At 31.2% G+C, this 20,241-nt stretch overlaps 3 protein-coding genes across 5 annotated transcripts; 1 reads left to right on the forward strand and 2 right to left on the reverse strand.

The window, feature by feature from the left end:
• Positions 1–996: 996 nt before the first annotated feature.
• LOC145743834 (phospholipid scramblase 1-like) lies at positions 997–4,235 on the forward strand. 2 transcript variants are annotated; one of them, XM_082561891.1, is made up of 8 exons: positions 997–1,108; positions 1,451–1,610; positions 1,798–1,875; positions 2,197–2,273; positions 2,340–2,470; positions 3,140–3,360; positions 3,701–3,759; positions 3,997–4,235. In XM_082561891.1, exons 1-8 carry the CDS (start codon positions 1,070–1,072, stop codon positions 4,030–4,032), a joined length of 801 nt encoding a protein of 266 aa, XP_082418017.1. In that variant the 5' UTR covers positions 997–1,069; the 3' UTR covers positions 4,033–4,235. The 2 variants fall into 2 exon arrangements, with proteins under 2 accessions (XP_082418017.1, XP_082418016.1); XM_082561890.1 differs by having other exon boundaries at positions 4,094–4,235.
• On the reverse strand, positions 4,042–5,688 carry LOC145743836 (uncharacterized). The gene is made up of 4 exons (XM_082561892.1): positions 5,467–5,688; positions 4,992–5,243; positions 4,554–4,785; positions 4,042–4,415 (listed from the first exon to the last, which is right to left on the reverse strand). Exons 2-4 carry the CDS (start codon positions 5,211–5,213, stop codon positions 4,312–4,314), a joined length of 558 nt encoding a protein of 185 aa, XP_082418018.1. The 5' UTR covers positions 5,214–5,243; positions 5,467–5,688; the 3' UTR covers positions 4,042–4,311.
• Positions 5,627–10,120, reverse strand: LOC145743831 (uncharacterized). 2 transcript variants are annotated; one of them, XM_082561887.1, is made up of 12 exons: positions 10,001–10,120; positions 9,053–9,219; positions 8,837–8,911; positions 8,321–8,516; positions 7,823–8,258; positions 7,497–7,638; positions 7,108–7,201; positions 6,854–6,973; positions 6,195–6,455; positions 6,033–6,107; positions 5,858–5,973; positions 5,627–5,767 (listed from the first exon to the last, which is right to left on the reverse strand). In XM_082561887.1, exons 2-12 carry the CDS (start codon positions 9,194–9,196, stop codon positions 5,714–5,716), a joined length of 1,713 nt encoding a protein of 570 aa, XP_082418013.1. In that variant the 5' UTR covers positions 9,197–9,219; positions 10,001–10,120; the 3' UTR covers positions 5,627–5,713. The 2 variants fall into 2 exon arrangements, with proteins under 2 accessions (XP_082418013.1, XP_082418012.1); XM_082561886.1 differs by having other exon boundaries at positions 5,688–5,973.
• Positions 10,121–20,241: the final 10,121 nt, after the last annotated feature.

Consider the following 20,241-nt stretch of genomic DNA (forward strand, 5'->3'; position numbering starts at 1 on the left):
TATAATCCCACTTATTATTAAAGGCAATAGTTAAAGTGTTAAAATATTAAAAAGCGCAGATGTTGATAATTTAACGACGGTTTATGACGGTTTAATGATTCTGAACAAGCTAGTGTGACGTCATGGAATAATCCATTGTCCGATTATTGAACAACAATGGACAATTTTAAAAGCAAGTGTTGTGTAAAAGTGAAAGATTGTTTTGTAAATTAATTTTTTTTTTAATTTGTAAAAGTTAAGTTGAAAAAAAAATTTTTAATTAACAAATTAAATAAGGATGAAGCTTATTAAAATATTTTAATTAATTAGTAAAAATTAAACAAAATTGTGCGAAAATTATAGCGGAAAAAGGAGAAAGAATCACCAAAAGTTTGAATTTTAAAATTGTTGTAACAAAACGTGACGTCACAATAGCACGACAATGATGAATGACAATAGTAAAGCGTGACGTAAAGTTCTGAAAGATTCGCTTGAATAGTTTGGGTGGTTACGCTAAAACGATATCATGCATATAGCGAATATAATATATAGAATATATATATGTTGGTTTGTGATGTAAGAAAACGTTCGGGTTGCTAGGTTGGTTTGTGATGTAAGAAAACCGTAAGTTCGTTGATATTTAGAAAATTTGTTTTAAAATACAAATTAATTCTAGTCAGCTAGTGATTCTAGATTAAATGTGTATAATGATCTACTATTAACCGACTTTATGACGTCACAATCATATAACAAATCTTAAAAGGAATTTAGTTTTAAGAAATTTAAAAAAGCAGAAAATGAAAATTCAGTTTAGGTTTCTGTTAATATAACAAAAATATTAAGAAAATTAATTTTAAAATAACAAAACAAGAATAATTTATTGCCTTAAGACTGAAGCACCGGAAAGTAGCAAAATGTATTATTTATTAGCCACCCTTTGCCTATTAAAGTCAACTTTTGGTGCCAAATAGGATAAATTTGAAAGGGTTATTCTATTGCTTTTTCGTTTACAAACGCTTTAGAGACTAAATTATAACCAAAATAAATTATTTTTTAGTTTTAAGATTTTAAGAATATTTAGTTTTTGAAAATGAGCCAAGATTATAAGAATCCGCCGCCTCCAGGGCAGGTAATATGACGTCATAATATAAGTTATAATAACGTAACATTTGTGCTATTTTAAACGAAATAATTAATTAAAATTACTAAATTGGGAATCAATAATTAACGAAAAAGTTGATGTTAAAATAAGAAATATTAGAAAAATAAAAATTTGCAATTTAAAATTTTTAATTAAACAAATTATTAATTAGTAAAATATTTAAAATAAAGAAATATCAATTATTTAATTAAAGAAATTAATAATTAGTAAAATTAACTCTTACCACGCTGAAAACTAAATATTTAACAACTTTAAACCGGAAGTTATAACAAACTATCCTGTATGACGTAATAACTGCTTTTGTCACAGGTCGCCCCGCAGTTCCAAACCCAGTACAACCAACCTCCCCAAGGTCAACAAGGTCAATGGATGAACCTCCCCCCAGCCCTTCCTGGTTGCCCCCCAGGACTCGAGTATTTGACCCAACTTGACCAACTCCTTATCCACCAACAAGTCGAACTCTTTGAAGGTTTGTGACGTCATATAAATGGTCATATAGGCCATCATTTCAAACACAAAATGGTCATATAGGCCATCATTTCAAACACAAAAAGTTAAAATTTGTTGAAGTTTGTGTGTTAACTACTTTTATAAAACTTTCAATTAAATTATATTTGGAACAATTAAACCAATTATGACGTCACAAATAATTTTAGCTTTGACGAACATCGAGACAAAGAACAGATACGCGATCAAGAACAGTGTTGGTCAGCAATGCTACTTTGCACATGAAGGTAAATTTAACAATTATTAGTCTATGACGTCACTTGTTCGGGTATTGTTATGTGGGAATGGAAAGCGATTGAACATTGTGCAACAAAGTTCCCTAACAATGGCAAATTTATTTTAAGCGCTGTTCCCTAACAATGGCAAATTTATTTTAAGCGCGGATGAATACATGTTTGTTGACGTGGTTACCGCTAAACAGAAATTGAATCAAGTATAGTGTTATCGCGGATGAATACACTTAAACGGTTAAATGTTTTTAAAAAAGGCGAAAACATTTTTCGTTTTCGCGGATGATTATAATTTTACGCGGATGAATATTTTTACAGAATCTGAGCTGTGCATGAGAATTTGTTGCGGGAACCAGAGAGGTTTTATGATGCACGTCGTCGATAACCTTGGCAACGTAAGTATGACGTCATAAGTAGTTTCCTTTTCATAACGTCACAATAACTAATACATTATGACGTAGGAGGTGATAAGGATGACGCGTCCATTTAAATGCTGGGCCGGATGTTGTTGGTGCGCGAACCAGGATTGTTGCGCTCATGAGATCGACGTCGAAGCTCCTCCGGGAAACGTCATCGGGAAGATCAGACAATCGTAAGTATGACGTAGGCGGTCATGATTGTGACGTAGCTATTGTGACAGTGACGTACATTGCAATTGTTGTGACGTTGCTGTTGTTAGTATGACGTATGGGGTCGTAAGTATGACGTTGCGATCTTGATTGTTACGTAGCTGTTGTTACAGTGACGTGGAAGGTCATTGTTGTGACGTAGCTGTCGTTAGTATGACGTATGGTGCCGTAAGTATGACGTAGGGGGTCCTGATTGTGACGTAGGGGGTCCTGATTGTGACAATGACATAAGGGCATTGTTGTGACGTAGCTATTGTTAGTATGACGTAAGGGGTCTTAAGTATGAAGTAGGCGGTCATGATTGTGAAGTAGCTATTGTTACAGTGGCGTGGAAGGTCATTGTTGTGACGTAGCTGTCGTTAGTATGACGTAGGGGGTCCTGATTGTGACGTAGGGGGTCCTGATTGTGACGTAGGATGTCCTGATTGTAACAATGACATAAGGGGCATTGTTGTGACGTAGCTGTTGTTAGTATGACGTAAGGGGTCGTAGGTATGACGTAGGCGGTCATGATTGTGACGTAGCTGTTGTGATAATGACGTTGGGGTCATTGTTGTGACGTAGCTGTTGTTAGTATGACGTATAAGGTCGTAGAAAAGAGTGACGTTAATAATATTTTTATTATGACGTAGGCAGTCATGTTGGAAGCCGAATTACACGATCGCGGACGCGAGTGGGAACGTGATCTTCAACATCCAAGGACCTTGTTGTATTTGTCACGGGATCTGTTGCACCTGCGACTTCCCGTTCGAGATTTTCACCCAGGATCAACAACCGGTCGGAAAGATCTCTAAACAGTGGTCGGGTCTGGTTAAGGAGATGTTCACGGATGCCACCAACTTTAGCGCTACCTGTGAGTCCTCTAAGTTTATCCTCAATGTGAGCAAAGATAGAGTAACATCAGTTACCCTGACCCAGTCTACCGAGTTGCCTGTGTTAGTTTGGGATATTATAGATTAAAATTTCCTGGTAATTATGCTGCTGATTAAGTGCTGGGTCAGCAGGAGTTCATACCGTTTATAGTGCCTTACTCAAGGGCGCTACAGCATGAGATCAGTGGGAATCGAACCCAGGACCTCATGTAGTGAAGCCAGGTGTTCCGACCACTTCCAGGCCCAAATATTCATTGTTCCATACCGAACCATTAAGAACAGTGTCAAAAACCAATTTTAATTCTTTAAATATTTGTTTAGTTCCACAAGACTTGGATGTTAAGTTGAAGGCCACGATATTGGGAGCTACTTTCCTTATCGTAAGTATAGCGGATGAATACGTTTATTGCCGATTAACTGGTTTTATCGCGGAGTAATATGGTTATTATAACTACCGGTATTTAAGAATAACAAACAAAGGGTTTAAGTGGTATTTCTAGCGGAGGAATACATACTTTGGTGTTACTTACAGATGCTAAAAAGTGATTTAAAAATATTACCCAAACATATATGTATTTAATTGGCGGATGAATACTAATAATCAGATCTATTTACAGGACATGATGTGGTTTGAAGACCAAGACCAAAATTAATTTGCATGTTGTAATTTTATTAATTTAGCGCATGAATACTAATAATTAGATCTATTTACAGGATATGATGTGGTTTGAAAATCAGAACCAACAATAACTCGACAAAAACTTTGGAAATATTTTCTTCGGATTTTCTTCTTTATTTTAGATTGTGATTTATTCTTAAACTTTTGTTAATATTTGGAATAAAACTTTTAACTTTATTTGTTGGAGTGAAAAATTAAAAATAATTATAAGATAATTAGTAGTTAGATGATGACATCATAATCGTCATAATGCTTAGAACCCAGTGTCATAATCGTAGGCCGGGTTTTTTTGACTAGAGTTTATCTTGATCTCCTCGTAAGGATGGGAGTCGTTGTCCATAGCAACGATGCTCAATTCTACAACAAAAAAATTAATAAATTATGACATCACAAACCCACAGGAGCGTTTATGACATCATGAACCACAATAAAAGCATAATCATGGCATCACAAACGCTAACATAAAGTACAATTATGACATCACACAAGACTTACTCGATGCGTTCTTCTTGCCCCCCGTAAACACAATAAACGAGATGACAAGGAACAAAAGGATTGCTCCGACAATGGGAAGAGAGATGATGAGAGCCAGGTTATCATCCCCGATCACAGAGGAGCACAATGCAACAAAGTTGACGTCACTGACGAGGTCTATTGTGTCTGCACACATCATTAAATTTTCATCGTAGATCTTCTCTGGATTGTCGCTTATGTAGGTGTCCAAGTCCTGAAAATATTAGCTCATAATGACAAACATTTATTACTTAAACCCTATTACCAAAAAAAATATGCTCAAAAAAACAAGACTTTCTGCCAATAAGACATTTTTTTATTAAATATTTCTTCTGTAGAAGATTCCCTTTAATTAACAACAAAATTTAAACAATGTTATCCCCTTTAAATGTAATTTAAGAAATGCAAGAAACCACAAACCTGTAAATCACAATCACACGACCATGGATTGTTTCCCAGCCAGACTCGAAGATTGTTATTTGTTAATTGTGACATCACGACCGGGTCAAGGTCAGTTAGAAGGTTGTCATCCAAGCGTAACCGAGTCATGGTTGACTTTGAACTTGCAAATGCATTGTTGGAAACAGACTGAAGGTCGTTTCCGGTTAGGTAAAGTCCTTCAAACGTGGCATACATAAACATATTGTCGTCCACTGCAGTTATTTGGTTGTTCTGTTAAAAGAAAAAATTTGTAGATGATAACATAATCATAACATCATTTCTATGACATCATAAGAGTTATGACATCTTAACACGTATGACATCACAGCAGTTATGACATCTTAACATTTATGACATCACAACAATAATGACATCTTAAAATTTATGACATCACAACATTTATGACATCACAACAGTCATGACACCACAACGGTTATGACATCACAATACTTACAGAAAGGTCAAGCCATCTCAGTTTATCGGCTCCTTGGAAAGATTGATCGTCGATCTCAGAAATTAAATTATCGGCAAGGAAAACTTCATACAGCTCTGTAGCGCCATTTAGTGCTCCGACAGGGATCTTTGGTATTTTGTTGTTGTTGAAATAAAGTTGAGTGGAATTACTTGGAATTACAGGCAGGGTTTCCAAAAGATTACCAGAGTAATCGATTGAATATAACTCGGTAAATTGAGATCCGAAATTATCGGGAATTGATTTTAATTTGTTGTTGGCAACACCCAAGTACCACAAAGCACTAAAAATTAAAAAGGAGGTTTTAAATGTTTATCCTCGATGTGGGAAGGTGAAACGCGCGACCTAAACATGGAGTAACATCAATTACGACCTTAGATGGAGTCTTCACAGTAACCCTTGGGGTTGTAACCTCTGACCCCTCATCATCAGAGGACGAGTCAAGGTGAAGGTCGTTTAGGATGCCTTTGACAGCGGACGATAAGTTTGCTAAAAAAATTTTTAGAATTTTAAAAACTTTTAATAAATATAATTTAAAAAGTATTTACCATTTTCCAGTTTATCCTCAACAGTGTTGTCATTTTCGTTTTTCGATTTTTCAGTTTCAGAGTTGTCATTTATTTCTGATGAAAAATTAAAAAAAATTTTACAATAAAAGTTATTTTTAATAAAAACAAATTTAGAAAAATTTAATCTCAATATTTAAAAACCATTTGGAAATGTGTCTTTATCATCTTTTGCAGAAGTTTGTGGTAATTCCTTCTCTGCTTCTGCAGTATTTTGTGGTAAATCTTTCCCTAATTTTGCAGGAGTTTGTGGTAATTTAGAAGGAGGGCTGTGAACTTTCCGTGGTGACCTTGACCTTGCTTGTTTTGAGGGGGGTCCATTCGCTTTTAACGCAGGGTGGTCCCTCCAAGAGAAGGGGGTGATAATCGATTTTTTGTGCTCAGGGTTGTCAGATTGAATTTTAACTAAAATAATTAAAAACTTTTTATATTAGAGAGTTTCGCAATTTTGTAAGTGATATAGCACGTTAGTATGGTTGACACTGAATCACAAAATGGTTTTAAAACTTTTAAAAAATGTCTGTGGTACTTACAATTTAATTTTCAAAAATACTGAAAAATCATTTACATTAAAACCAAGGTTACCATATTTTTCGTGTGACGTAGAAAGTACTAACTAGCATAGTGAATGTATACAAGCTAGTACTTTCTACGTCATCACAAACAGGGCTTCCCTTTTTTTATTTAAATTAAAGTTGTATAACTTGAAGATTAGGTAAAATTATTTAAAGTTAAAATAATTTTTGTGTTCAGTGACACTAACTATAAAAATAGCGCCAATATCTTGAAGATTTTAAACTCACCAATTTTTCTCACTGGCTTGGGCTTGGAATTACTTTTTTGTCCTCTTTTTTTGTTCGAAATAACCTTTCCACCACTAGAGTGAGCCCCTTTTTGTTCATGTTTAAACAACTTTGTGGCAACTAAAAAAATTTAATTTACAAAAAAATCACGGAACTAAAGTGAAAAAGCTTTAAAGTAATTGAGTAGAACTTGATTTCCACCACCTTTTGCAAGTAATTGAAGAACAACAAAGTAAAATTATGACATCACAAACCTCTTTTAGTTTGCAGTTGTTTAAAGTTGGTTCCATCTTCCTTCCATACCTTTCCATCCGGTGTTTTTAACCTGGTTTCTACTGCACTAAAACCCTGAAAAGAAACAATTTATTATTTATTCGAAAACTGTGGACTCGAACTTGAATTATTGCAATATTAAAGCTTCCAAAAATGGTAAAAATTTAACTTTTAAAAAATCAAATAACTGAACTTATAATTGAAATATCATTTATTTAAAAATCCTGGACTTTTAAAACTAAAATCGTTATAATTTTTATTTTATGTGTTTAACAATTATTAAAAAAATAAGTCTCAAGTTTAATTCCCATTCCTTACAAAAAAGATAAAAATTAAAAAAATAAAAACTTTAAATTATTGTCCAACTAACTTTGTATTTCGGGGCAGCTGGTCCTGCTGCAATTTTTCTCACTAGAGGGCGATCTGGTTCAGCGATCACTGATGATGTCACAATAGGAGTGTCCTCATCATAACGTCGATGTGCCGTGTAATCACTCATGCTTGAAGGTGACCTTGTAAAAATTTATTGAAATTATCTGACTTCAGCAAGCTTAAATTTTTATAAAAACTGAAAATTTTGTCTGAATTCGAAACACAATAAAAGTTGATTTAAAGTTGTTCATTGTTAAAATTTTAACAAAAGCTTAAACCAACAACTTAACCTTTTTCTTGTACCAAAAGCTTTCAAATTTTCACCTGTTTTCTTTTTGTTTCTTGATTTTTTCTTTTAATTTTGCGAGTGCTTCTGAATTTCCTTCCAACTTTTTCTTCTGCTTTGTGACGTCATAACGCATGTGCGGTGGACTGCGACCAACCAATGATGAATAAGAATGGTTTACAACAACATTTGCAACTCCAGCTGACCTTAGGTCACGACCTTGGGGCCTTAAAGGTTGGGGTTCAAAAGTTACATCCAAGTTTAAGTTTCGAGCCTCAGCTGGTTTGTCTTTTGGACTCAACCCAACTTCAGTGAAATTTTCGATGAATGGTTTCGGAAGGGAATCTCCCCACTGGGGCTCCCCCTTGTACGACACCCTCAGCGCATCATAATCGACTTTCTTATGATCTCGAGCAGAAAAACTTCCACCAAAATCGTTGTTGATCGTTGACATTGATCGATCGTCATAGTAACCTGAAGATAAAAAAGTTTAAGACAAGGAAACAAAAAATTTTTATTTTTAAAAGAATATATACCTAAATATTTTGTTGGATCGTGTTTCTCATGATAAGAAACGATTGGTTCCCTAAACCCGACCCTCGGACTTCGAGTTTGACCTTCTGTTGACCTTTGGTGACCTCCAGTTAACCGTTGATGACCTCCACTTGACCCTTGATGAGTTCCAGTTGACCTTAATGATGAGGAAAGGACGCCCGTTCGAGGATTTCGGATCTGTTTAAAACATTTCAAAATTAAACATTTTTTAAACTTTATACTGGTATTAAAATAAAACATTTAAATACTAAAAACATTTAGGATCACTTCTACGTTAACTTTCTTCAAAAAGTTAAAAATTATAAAGTACAAGAAAGAATTAGCAAGAATAGAAAATCAATAAAAAAATCAGCGTTGACCGTAAAGTAGAAGAGAAAATTGGACATGAAGTACAAAAAAAAAATTGTAAGGGCCGTCATTTAATAGTCCAGTTTAAATTTATTATTGAAAGACCATTTATTTTAAATGTTGAAATTGAGGCAAAACCAACAACTCACCATCAAAGTTTCCCCAAATGGAACGTCGTTCATCGGAACATTTGATTCTTCCAGCCTTCGATCAATTTTCTGAAGCTGCAATAAAATAAAAAAACAAATCATAACTTTCTTTACAGAATGATTAAAAGCCAAATGATTAAATAAATGTGAAATAACAAAAAGTGAAAGAGTTATTGTGATAACTAAGTGCAACTTTTTATTTTCATATTAACTTACTACTGCTTTTGCCCCATTCACTTTATCCCATACCGAGTTTAAACCATCAGCCAACTCACGATTTGCTCCAGTGACCTCATAATCAGTGATGCGAGAATGACCCAAGGTCGGGTCGATGACCTTGTGTCGTATTCCACTGGCCATGTTGTCAGCAAATTATTTCTTAACTAAAATTTTTAACAAGAATTTAAATCGCGATTCAGATTGCCTTTATTTAGTTCGATAACCCCAGTTTGGAAAGAAGGACAGTTTTCAACGAGATCTCGCGCGTGCAAGCATAAAAAATGATGTGACCGCATGTGCTAATACTTTTCGTTCACATTTTTAGTGATTTACTTTAATTTGGCTTAAATATGCCACCACAAAGCGCCAGTATTGCACGTGTACATTTTTTTTCTAAACCAGGCGCGCAAAACGTTATTTTCAGGTGTAAACTTTTTTACTGAAAAAAATCTCGTGCTTGCACGCTGTCCTACTTTCCAGACTGGCCATAACCAAGATTTTAACAAACTAAGTGATGTTAAATTAGCTGAAGCATCAAAATCATAAACAACCCATTTAATAAAACCAATTTGGTTGCTTGTTAACCTAGTTAACCCAAACTGCTTCATGCTGCTGTGCTTTTGTCTGTATGTGCTATGGCGCTGTTTTGTAGTAAGAATTGAAGTCTCAGTCTGTCAGTGAGTAGACAACAAACTGACGGTCTAACTGTCATTAATAATCAACAATATCCCAAACTGACAGAAGCAACTTGAAATTAAGTCGGGGTAACAATTGTTACCTTATGTTTAGGCCGTGTGGTCAACCTTCCCACATCGAGGATAAATATATAAAGTTCAAAAGTTACTTTAAAATATTTGTCAAGATACTGAGATAACTAAATTGAATCAGAAAAGTCGCTCAACTAACCCCACGCGTTGTTTATCTTAAACTTAATTAAATGCTTACCTGTAAACTTAATTGCAATTCTATTTAAACCAACATTAGTAGATCCTGTTTAACAAATTAATTTGCAAATTTGAAAACAAAATTTTTAAATTTTTTAACGAAAATCGTTTTCAGTTAACCTTTAACCCTGTCCGCTTCAGTAAGCACAAATACAATTTAATATTTTTAACAACAACAACGTTTATCCTCAATTTTATAATATACTAAAATAGTTCAAAATATAAACAAATTATTTTAATTAAAAATTCTGTAATTTGTTTTTTTAATTTAAATAAAATATGTAACTTATTTTTTTAATAAAATTTTAATCAAACAAAAAAATTATTAAAAAAAAATACTAAAATTTTATTTATAAACAAAAATTAAAAAACCGGCAGCGTGGTGTAATGGTAAGAACACTTGCTACACCGCACATGAGGTCGTGGGTTTAATCCTTACTGCTTCCATGCTGTAGCGTCCCTCAGTAAGGCGCTATAAACGATACGAACTCCTGCTGAGTCAGCACTTTGTAGCTTATTGTGCATAAGCTAACCTTTCATTCACATTAAAAACAATTAAATTTAACTATTTCACATTTGGTGGGAATTATTTTTGTTATCGTTTCTTGATTTCATCAAAACCTTATATTAACTCCTATTTTGATATGTCTTTTAATCTTAAACTTGTTTTTAAAATCTGAGGTTTGCTTTTGACATGGGATTCGATTATTTGTTTTTCCTTTTGATTAGTTATCTTATGCCTTTCTACAAAGTAGTTGTATTTTGGATTTTGGAATTTTACGTTTTGGATTGACCGTTAATGAAATTTGAATTCGACTTTATAAGAAATTGCCGTATAATATAATTATACAGTGAATTCACCTGCGTGGTTAATTTAAGAATTCCTAACCAGCAGACAAGCAATTAGCTAGTTAAGAAAAACAATTAACTATCTTTAACTATTCAAAAACCTTCCGATTGGGTCGACCGAGACCGCTACAAATTGGTGACTGCCCTCTGTGATTAAAGTGTGAGAATTCTAACAATCAGGACTTGTAGCACCTGACTCACGCTGTGAACATCGCAAAAATGTTGGACGCAATACTGTTTGGATTTATTGTCTTATATCAGCAAGCCCGTGTTGACCATACCAACAAGAAGATCTTCGTCAACGAACAATAAGTACCCTTTTTATTTTTGTATATTATGAGTATATATTTTTGGTGTTTTATGTAGTGTATAATTATATTGTATTTAACGATTATGTTACCCTCTTTATTTTCTAAACGTAATCAGTCTAATAAGAGAGTTGTATCTTTTCGTGATAATGTTGATTTTAATTTTCTGGTAATGATGTTGACTTAGGTTGTAATGGCACTAAAAATGTTAGGTGGGGCAACGCGATATCGTAGGGTAATGTATTTTAACCGGTGACCAGGTTCTTAACCCAACCATGGCATCTACCTTTACCTTATCTAACTTACACCCTACCCATGCTGTTAAATCTGTTTTTGCTAACTATTTATTTCGTTTACCCCATACCTCTGAGACTTTGAATTATTCTTTTCCCAGTTTTTTTTATGTTTCGAACTATGCCTGATGATCAAACTGGACAACCTCGAAGAAAATTTCTGTAGCCGCGGGAAACCCACCGCACAATCGTTTTTATTTGCCGAAGTTTTCGAAACGTTTATGATGATAAAGTTTATTTCTACTTAACCCAGTGAATTGTGGACATTCTCAAATAACACTTTAATTGTATTACTTATCACATGTTTTATATATTTGATTATCGCTCACACAATTCTTTTCTTATTAACACGGGATCTGTGTATAGGATTTGGCCCGTAAATAAACTTGAACTTATCTACTGATTTTGCTAGAAACCTGCTGTGTCACAAACCTACAAATGAGTGTGTGGAATTGTCAAACGTACCTGTAACTGATTCTTGTTTTATTCCACGTATGTCGAGAAAATAAGACCTTTTAAAAACTTGGGCAAACACTGTCAGGACTGTACACCCCATTGCGTTGATTTACCTTTGTCAAACATCTCGATATCAAATAACCCATCATGTTCTGATCATTCTGGATGCATACAGATGATTCATGTTCCTAATGATGAAGAAAAACTTACCGAGAGGGACGTGAAAAATTTAAGCACCGGCAAAGTACCGAGAATGCAAAAGTTAAGGGAGGAGAAAATAACTATTAAACCGGCAAAGGCCGAAGTTACATTAATAAGCACCGGCAAAGTACCGAGAATGCGAAAGAAAAATAAAGAAGAAATAAATAATATACCGGCAGGGACCGAAGATGAATTACGAAGCACCGGCAAAGTACCGAGGATGCAAATAACAGAAGATCTTAATGAAGAAATTATGTCATTGGCGAATGACAATACATAAGAAATTTCTAGTTCTAGTCAGGTCAAGAGTCTTACCTTTCCTAAGGAAGAGAGCTCTAATGAAGAACCTTTCACAAAGAACACAAATCCTGATTTGTCCACAAATGCAATTTATAATAATTGCCCATCTGACGTGTCTTTTAATATTGTTACCGAAGCAAACTTACTTGTTTACCGCGACAACACTGCTCTGACTATGTCGACGACAGGCCGTCGTATCACCAAACTAATCTTTTCCGTTTTCTTATTATTGTTTCATTTTTTTACAGTTTTTGACTATTTTTCACACCTATCCTAGGCCCTCTTTAACCTTTTCGAACCAAAATTAATGAAAAATTAAACCTAAATTTAAAACCTAAAACCTCTCTTGAAACCCAAAATCGCACACACCAGAGGCGTAAGCGGTCAGAAAGGGGGGCAAAACATGTTAGGGATCAGGTAATTCGCTCAAAATTATCTGAGAGTATGTAAAGAACATTATATTTTTTGCCATTACCGCTTAAGCTTTACTTCGTATTATATTGTGTCGCTCGTATTTTTATGTGTTATTGCTATTGTAATGTTTTCTACTACCAAAAAATTAAATAAAATGTTAAAAATCAAATAAAAAATATGACACTGTATATTTTTTCTTCACTTTTAAAAAATAATTAGTAGATTGTATTTTTCTTTATGCTTATATCGTGTGTATTTTTTTTTCATTTTTGTTACCCCGGGCTCTCCTTTAGCTGGGATGATGTAGCTTATTGTGCATAAGCTAACCTTTCATTCACATTAAAAACAATTAAATTTAACTAGAGAATTATTTTTGTTATCGTTTCTTGATTTCATCAAAACCTTATATTAACTCCTATTTTGATATGTCTTTTAATCTTAAACTTGTTTTTAAAATCTGAGGTTTGCTTTTGACATGGGATTCGATTCTTTGTTTTTCCTTTTGATTAGTTATCTTATGCCTTTCTACAAAGTAGTTGTATTTTGGATTTTGGAATTTTACGTTTTGGATTGACCGTTAATGAAATTTGAATTCGACTTTATAAGAAATTGCCGTATAATATAATTATACAGTGAATTCACCTGCGTGGTTAATTTAAGAATTCCTAACCAGCAGACAAGCAATTAGCTAGTTAAAAAAAACAATTAACTGTCTTTAACTTAAAAATAAAACCTTCCGATTGGGTCGACCGAGACCGCTACAACTTAATCAGCAGCTTAAATATCGGGCAATTATAATCTATAATATCCCAAACTGACAAAGGCAACTCGAGACTGGGTCAGAGTAACTGATGTTACTCTATGTTTAAGTCGCGCATTCGACTTTCCCACATCGAAGATATATATAAAAAAAAATGATTAACGAACAATTTTAATAATAAAAAGTGTTTTGAATAAACGTTAATTCTTTACTAGAATTAAATATAATCCCACTTATTATTAAAGGCAATAGTTAAAGTGTTAAAATATTAAAAAGCGCAGATGTTGATAATTTAACGACGGTTTATGACGGTTTAATGATTCTGAACAAGCTAGTGTGACGTCATGGAATAATCCATTGTCCGATTATTGAACAACAATGGACAATTTTAAAAGCAGGTGTTGTGTAAAAGTGAAAGATTGTTTTGTAAATTAATTTTTTTTTTAATTTGTAAAAGTTATGTAAAAAAAAAGAATTTTTAATTAACAAATTAAATAAGGATGAAGCTTATTAAAATATTTTAATTAATTAGTAAAAATTAAACAAAATTGTGCAAAAATTATAGCGGAAAAAGGAGAAAGAATCACCAAAAGTTTGAATTTTAAAATTGTTGTAACAAAACGTGACGTCACAATAGCACGACAATGATGGGTTAGCACGTGACATGACAATAGTAAGGTGTGACGGTAAGAGATTCGCTTGAATAGTTTGGGTGGTTACGCTAAAACGAATTCAAAAGCAGGTTGCTCAATAGGGGTTGCGGGTTCGTTTGGCACATGTACCAGAAAATGTGCCAAAAAAAATGTGCCAAAAAATGGCACAAAATATTGGCACAAAAAATGTGCCAAACAAAATGTGCCAAGAAATGGCACATAAAAATGACACAAAAAATGTGCCAAGCTAGAATGTGCCAATCTGAAAAAATTTCACAAATTATGTGTCATTCTGCGAAATATGCTCGTAAATGTGCCAATCGATAGTAAAGGATTAAAAGTAATATTAACGTTTTAGATTATCACTGGTGTTGTACAAACAGACAATCAATCCTGTGTAGGGTTAAAGCGATTAGCATCTCCATCAATTCTAATGCTAAGGCTTATGTCTGTCTGATAGTCAGTTAGTCATTAGTGCATTGCAGACATGTTGTATGTTGATTATATGGTATAGTATGATAGTGTCTTGTCTCTTTATAACAATTACATGAAAATAGGTAAAATAAAGATTTTGCCCGAATTGCCAAAAAAATGTGAGCTAATTCTTATGCATGTGCCAATTTGCAAAATTGAACTGATTCAAAATCATGTGCCAATAAGTTGAGGATTGTTAAGGGTAATGATATGTTTTAAGATAATGGTATAAATTATGTGCCAATTTGCAAAATTAAGCTTATTTTTAAAAATGTGCCAATTCATAATTCTTAAATATGTGCCAATTTGCAAAATTAAGCTTATTTTTAAAAATGTGCCAATTCGTAATTCTTAAATATGTGCCAATTTGCAAAATTAAGCTTATTTTTAAAAATGTGCCAATTCGTAATTCTTAAATATGTGCCAATTTGCAAAATTAAGCTTATTTTTAAAAATGTGCCAATTCGTAATTCTTAAATATGTGCCAATTTGCAAAATTGAACTGATTCAAAATTATGTGCCAATAAGTTGAGGATTGTTAAGGGTAATGATATGTTTTAAGATAATGGTATAAATTATATGCCAATTTGCAAAATTAAGCTTATTTTTAAAAATGTGCCAATTCGTAATTCTTAAATATGTGCCAATTTGCAAAATTGAACTGATTCAAAATTATGTACCAATAAGTTGAGGATTGTTAAGGGTAATGATATGTTTTAAGATAATGGTATTCATTATGTGCCAATTTGCAAAATTAAGCTTATTTTTAAAAATGTGCCAATTCGTAATTCTTAAATATGTGCCAATTTGCAAAATTGAACTGATTCAAAATTATGTGCCAATAAGTTGAGGATTGTTAAGGGTAATGATATGTTTTAAGATAATGGTATAAATTATGTGCCAATTTGCAAAATTAAGCTTATTTTTAAAAATGTGCCAATTCGTAATTCTTAAATATGTGCCAATTTGCAAAATTGAACTGATTCTTAATTATGTGCCAATAAGTTGAGGATTGTTAAGGGAAATGATATGTTTTAAGATAATGGTATAAATTATATGCCAATTTGCAAAATTAAGCTTATTTTTAAATATGTGCCAATTCATAATTCTTAATTATGTGCCAATTTGCAAAATTGAACTGATTCTTAATTATGTGCCAATAAGTTGAGGATTGTTAAGGGTAATGATATGTTTTAAGATAATGGTATAAATTATGTGCCAATTTGCAAAATTAAGCTTATTTTTAAAAATGTGCCAATTCGTAATTCTTAAATATGTGCCAATTTGCAAAATTGAACTGATTCTTAATTATGTGCCAATAAGTTGAGGATTGTTAAGGGTAATGATATGTTTTAAGATAATGGTATAAATTATGTGCCAATTTGCAAAATTAGGCTTATTTTTAAAAATGTGCCAATTCGTAATTCTTAAATATGTGCCAATTTGCAAAATTGAACTGATTCTTAATTATGTGCCAATAAGTTGAGGATTGTTAAGGGTAATGATATGTTTTAAGATAATGGTATAAATTATGTGCCAATTTGCAAAATTAAGCTTATTTTTAAAAATGTGCCAATTCGTAATTCTTAAATATGTGCCAATTTGCAAAATTGAACTGATTCAAAATCATGTGCCAATAAGTTGAGGATTGTTAAGGGAAATGATATGTTTTAAGATAATGGTATAAATTATATGCCAATTTGCAAAATTAAGCTTATTTTTAAATATGTGCCAATTCGTAATTCTTAAATATGTGCCAATTTGCAAAATTGAACTGATTCTTAATTATGTGCCAATAAGTTGAGGATTGTTAAGGGTAATGATATGTTTTAAGATAATGGTATAAATTATGTGCCAATTTGCAAAATTAAGCTTATTTTTAAAAATGTGCCAATTCGTAATTCTTAAATATGTGCCAATTTGCAAAATTGAACTGATTCTTAATTATGTGCCAATAAGTTGAGGATTGTTAAGGGTAATGATATGTTTTAAGATAATGGTATAAATTATGTGCCAATTTGCAAAATTAGGCTTATTTTTAAAAATGTGCCAATTCGTAATTCTTAAATATGTGCCAATTTGCAAAATTGAACTGATTCTTAATTATGTGCCAATAAGTTGAGGATTGTTAAGGGTAATGATATGTTTTAAGATAATGGTATAAATTATGTGCCAATTTGCAAAATTAAGCTTATTTTTAAAAATGTGCCAATTCGTAATTCTTAAATATGTGCCAATTTGCAAAATTGAACTGATTCAAAATCATGTGCCAATAAGTTGAGGATTGTTAAGGGAAATGATATGTTTTAAGATAATGGTATAAATTATATGCCAATTTGCAAAATTAAGCTTATTTTTAAATATGTGCCAATTCGTAATTCTTAAATATGTGCCAATTTGCAAAATTGAACTGATTCAAAATTATGTGCCAATAAGTTGAGGATTGTTAAGGGAAATGATATGTTTTAAGATAATGGTATAAATTATAAGCCAATTTGCAAAATTGAGCTTATTTTTAAATATGTGCCAATTCATAAAATTGAGCTAATTCTTAAATATGTGCCAATTTGCAAAATTAAGCTATGTTTAAATAATGTTTAAAAATTAACTGTTTTTTATTTTTTTTCAGATTTTTTTAATAATATACTTTTTAAATGTTTTGATATAATCCAACAAGATGTGTGAATTGCCAGTGTGCCAATTTGGAAAATGTGTCAATTTGAAAAAAATGTACGATATGGAAAGATAGGAGAATCTGAAAAATTTTAAAATGTGTTAAAAAAAAATTGTGCAAATTTAATAAAAGGGCAATACTTGGAAAAAAATGTGTCAAATTATTATTAAATGCACAGGTCCAATAAAAAATGGTCGTTTTTAAATAAAGTTAAAATATATACGCTTTAATACATTCTTAAAGTATCATTATAAAACGTGTTAAAAATGATTTCTTGTTTTTTTTTAATATTTTAAAAATCAGCGATTAATGCATAAAGTTTAATTTGTTGTATGATATAAAAGCAATACAATAAAACCGCTGGTTAAAAATATTTTTTTAAGTTTTTAGGATAATGTAAAGATTTTTCTAAATATAATAGTTTATATATCGTAAGTTTAACCATTATTCACGTTTAAAAAATCACATAAAAATATAAATTTTGGATAACATGATTTATCTATAGCGATACCAAAAAAGTTTAATTATAAATTTATTTTTGTTGTTATAATTAAAATACATAGATTGTTTAAATTTAAGTAAATAAGTTTTAATAGTCCTAAAATAAAACCTAGCCAAAAATTTGTTACAAAATAACTAGTTGATCATTTTAAATATTTAGTTTTTATTGATAATTGCGGGGTGCATACATTGATTCACTGTCAATCATCACTTAAAAATCGCTATTAAAGAGATGTAATAAATAAAAAGAAACGCGACTAATATTTATATTCTATATGAATCTATTGCGTAATAACCTTTTTTTATGTTACATGACAGGCACTGTTAGAATTTTAGTACTAGACTGACTAAGTATTTGTGAAAAATATTTTTTAACGATTTTTTAATTAAGAAATAAATGTAGTTGAACTTTTTATTCTATTAAAAGGTCTTTGACAGACGGGAACGAACGTCATTGAAATTTTAAAAGTTCTAACCAACAAATACTGAATGGAATATTACAAAATATCAGTGGTCTGAATGAAAAATTTTGCATAGAATCTAATACAAATATTAAACATTGCTGAAAGCATTAATATATCGTAAAATATAATGTGGATTTTGTTTTATATATGTATACCCTTATATATTTATGATTTACGATTGTGGGTTTTTTATAATAAATTCCATATGCGTATTCGTTTTTGTTTTTTTTTCCAGAAATTTATGTACGCTTTTCCGAATAATTTAACATTCTAAAAAGCGAAATTTTTTACTAATTTTTTTGAGTTATTAAAAGATTTTAAAATTATAATTTACAAAAAACATACAAAAATCTAGTGAGGTGATATTTAGTGTCTAAACCACTACTAGTAATCTTTAATAAAATCACATTAAAAAACCTTTAATGCATATAAGTCTTAAACATCTCAAAACTGAGTTAGGGTAAACAGTGTTTCTCTATGTTCAGGTTGTGAAGGCAAACTTCTCCATACCAAAGATAAAAATTATAAAAAAAAAGAAATTTACCTTAAGTGAGCTGCAAAATATTTTAGATTCAAAAGGTTTTTCAGGAGATTTAATGTTTGGACCTTTAACAAGATTTAAATTCAGATTGTTTTTTTCACTTAAATAACTTTCAAAGTTGGAAAATGACCTCATTTCAATAAAAGGTGTCTAAAATATTTTTAAGTAGTTTATTAAGACTAGCCACTGGCATAAACTACAGTTGGCATTTTAGTTGTAAGCCCATTAATTAAACATACATAGATTGTCCATTAATTTTCATTTTATATAGATGTTTTTATTATCTCTATTGTTCGTAATTTTTTTTTTACTTCTTATCGTTTTTATAAAGAAAAAATTTTATTTGGTTTGCTGGGCGCAAAAACTCATAAATAGTTGGGGTTTAAAGTAAGGTTCAAAATTAGTTTTTTGCCCATTATTTAATATTTAATTTGTTTATTGTGTGCTTTGTTGTATGTGATTTTGCATTGCATGATTTGTTCCATTTTTAATTTATATTAAAATTCACTAATAGAGTAGATTTAATTATTTAACAAGACAGTTTAATACATATATCTAGTAACTGCACCTTTTAAAAAATACTATTAGTACCATGTACCCAACAAAACATAATATGTTTTAAGGTTACTTATAAACGCAATAACAAATGCATTTTCATATCAAAGCAAATGTGGTTATTAATACAGATTACTAGAAAACAAATGAGTTATATACATATTTAAACGTATTGCAGTAAAAATACTACGTTTTACCTATACTACATACATTTTTTTTATTTGTGTTTGGAGTTTCTGCCACCAATAAACACTGTAATAACAAAATATTTAAGAAAAATTATACGATTTAAATATTTAATTTTAATTTTTGCGTTTGTATAAATATCTATCAATAGAAAATACTTTAATATAAAGCTTTTTAGTTTGTTGCAAGATCACGTCGTGGATATTAATAATAAAAGCAACTTTCTGTAAACTAAAAATAAAAAAATCAAGTTGTAATTTGCAGTGATAATTTAATTTTGAGGTAAGTTTTTTTTAATTTACAAACGTCTCCGACCTTTCTACAAAAATCACATTGTTTTTTAAATAAAATATTTAAAAGTGCAACTTTTTAAAGTCTTTGTGATTTAATCATGGCATAAAAATATTTATTTTTATTTTATTTTTAAACCTTGATATATATGTATTTATAATCGAATTAGATTTTAAACACTAACATCAATTTATTATAATAAATAATAATAAAAAAATTAAAACAAATAAATAAAATGGCGTGACACTATATAAATTACATTACATGTAATGTAATATCTATAGTAACACTGGCAATATGAGGTAACGCTATAAACGGTATA

This window comes from Corella eumyota, chromosome 2 (genome assembly GCF_963082875.1).
Source record: "Corella eumyota chromosome 2, kaCorEumy4.1, whole genome shotgun sequence".
Lineage (NCBI taxonomy): Eukaryota > Metazoa > Chordata > Ascidiacea > Phlebobranchia > Corellidae > Corella > Corella eumyota.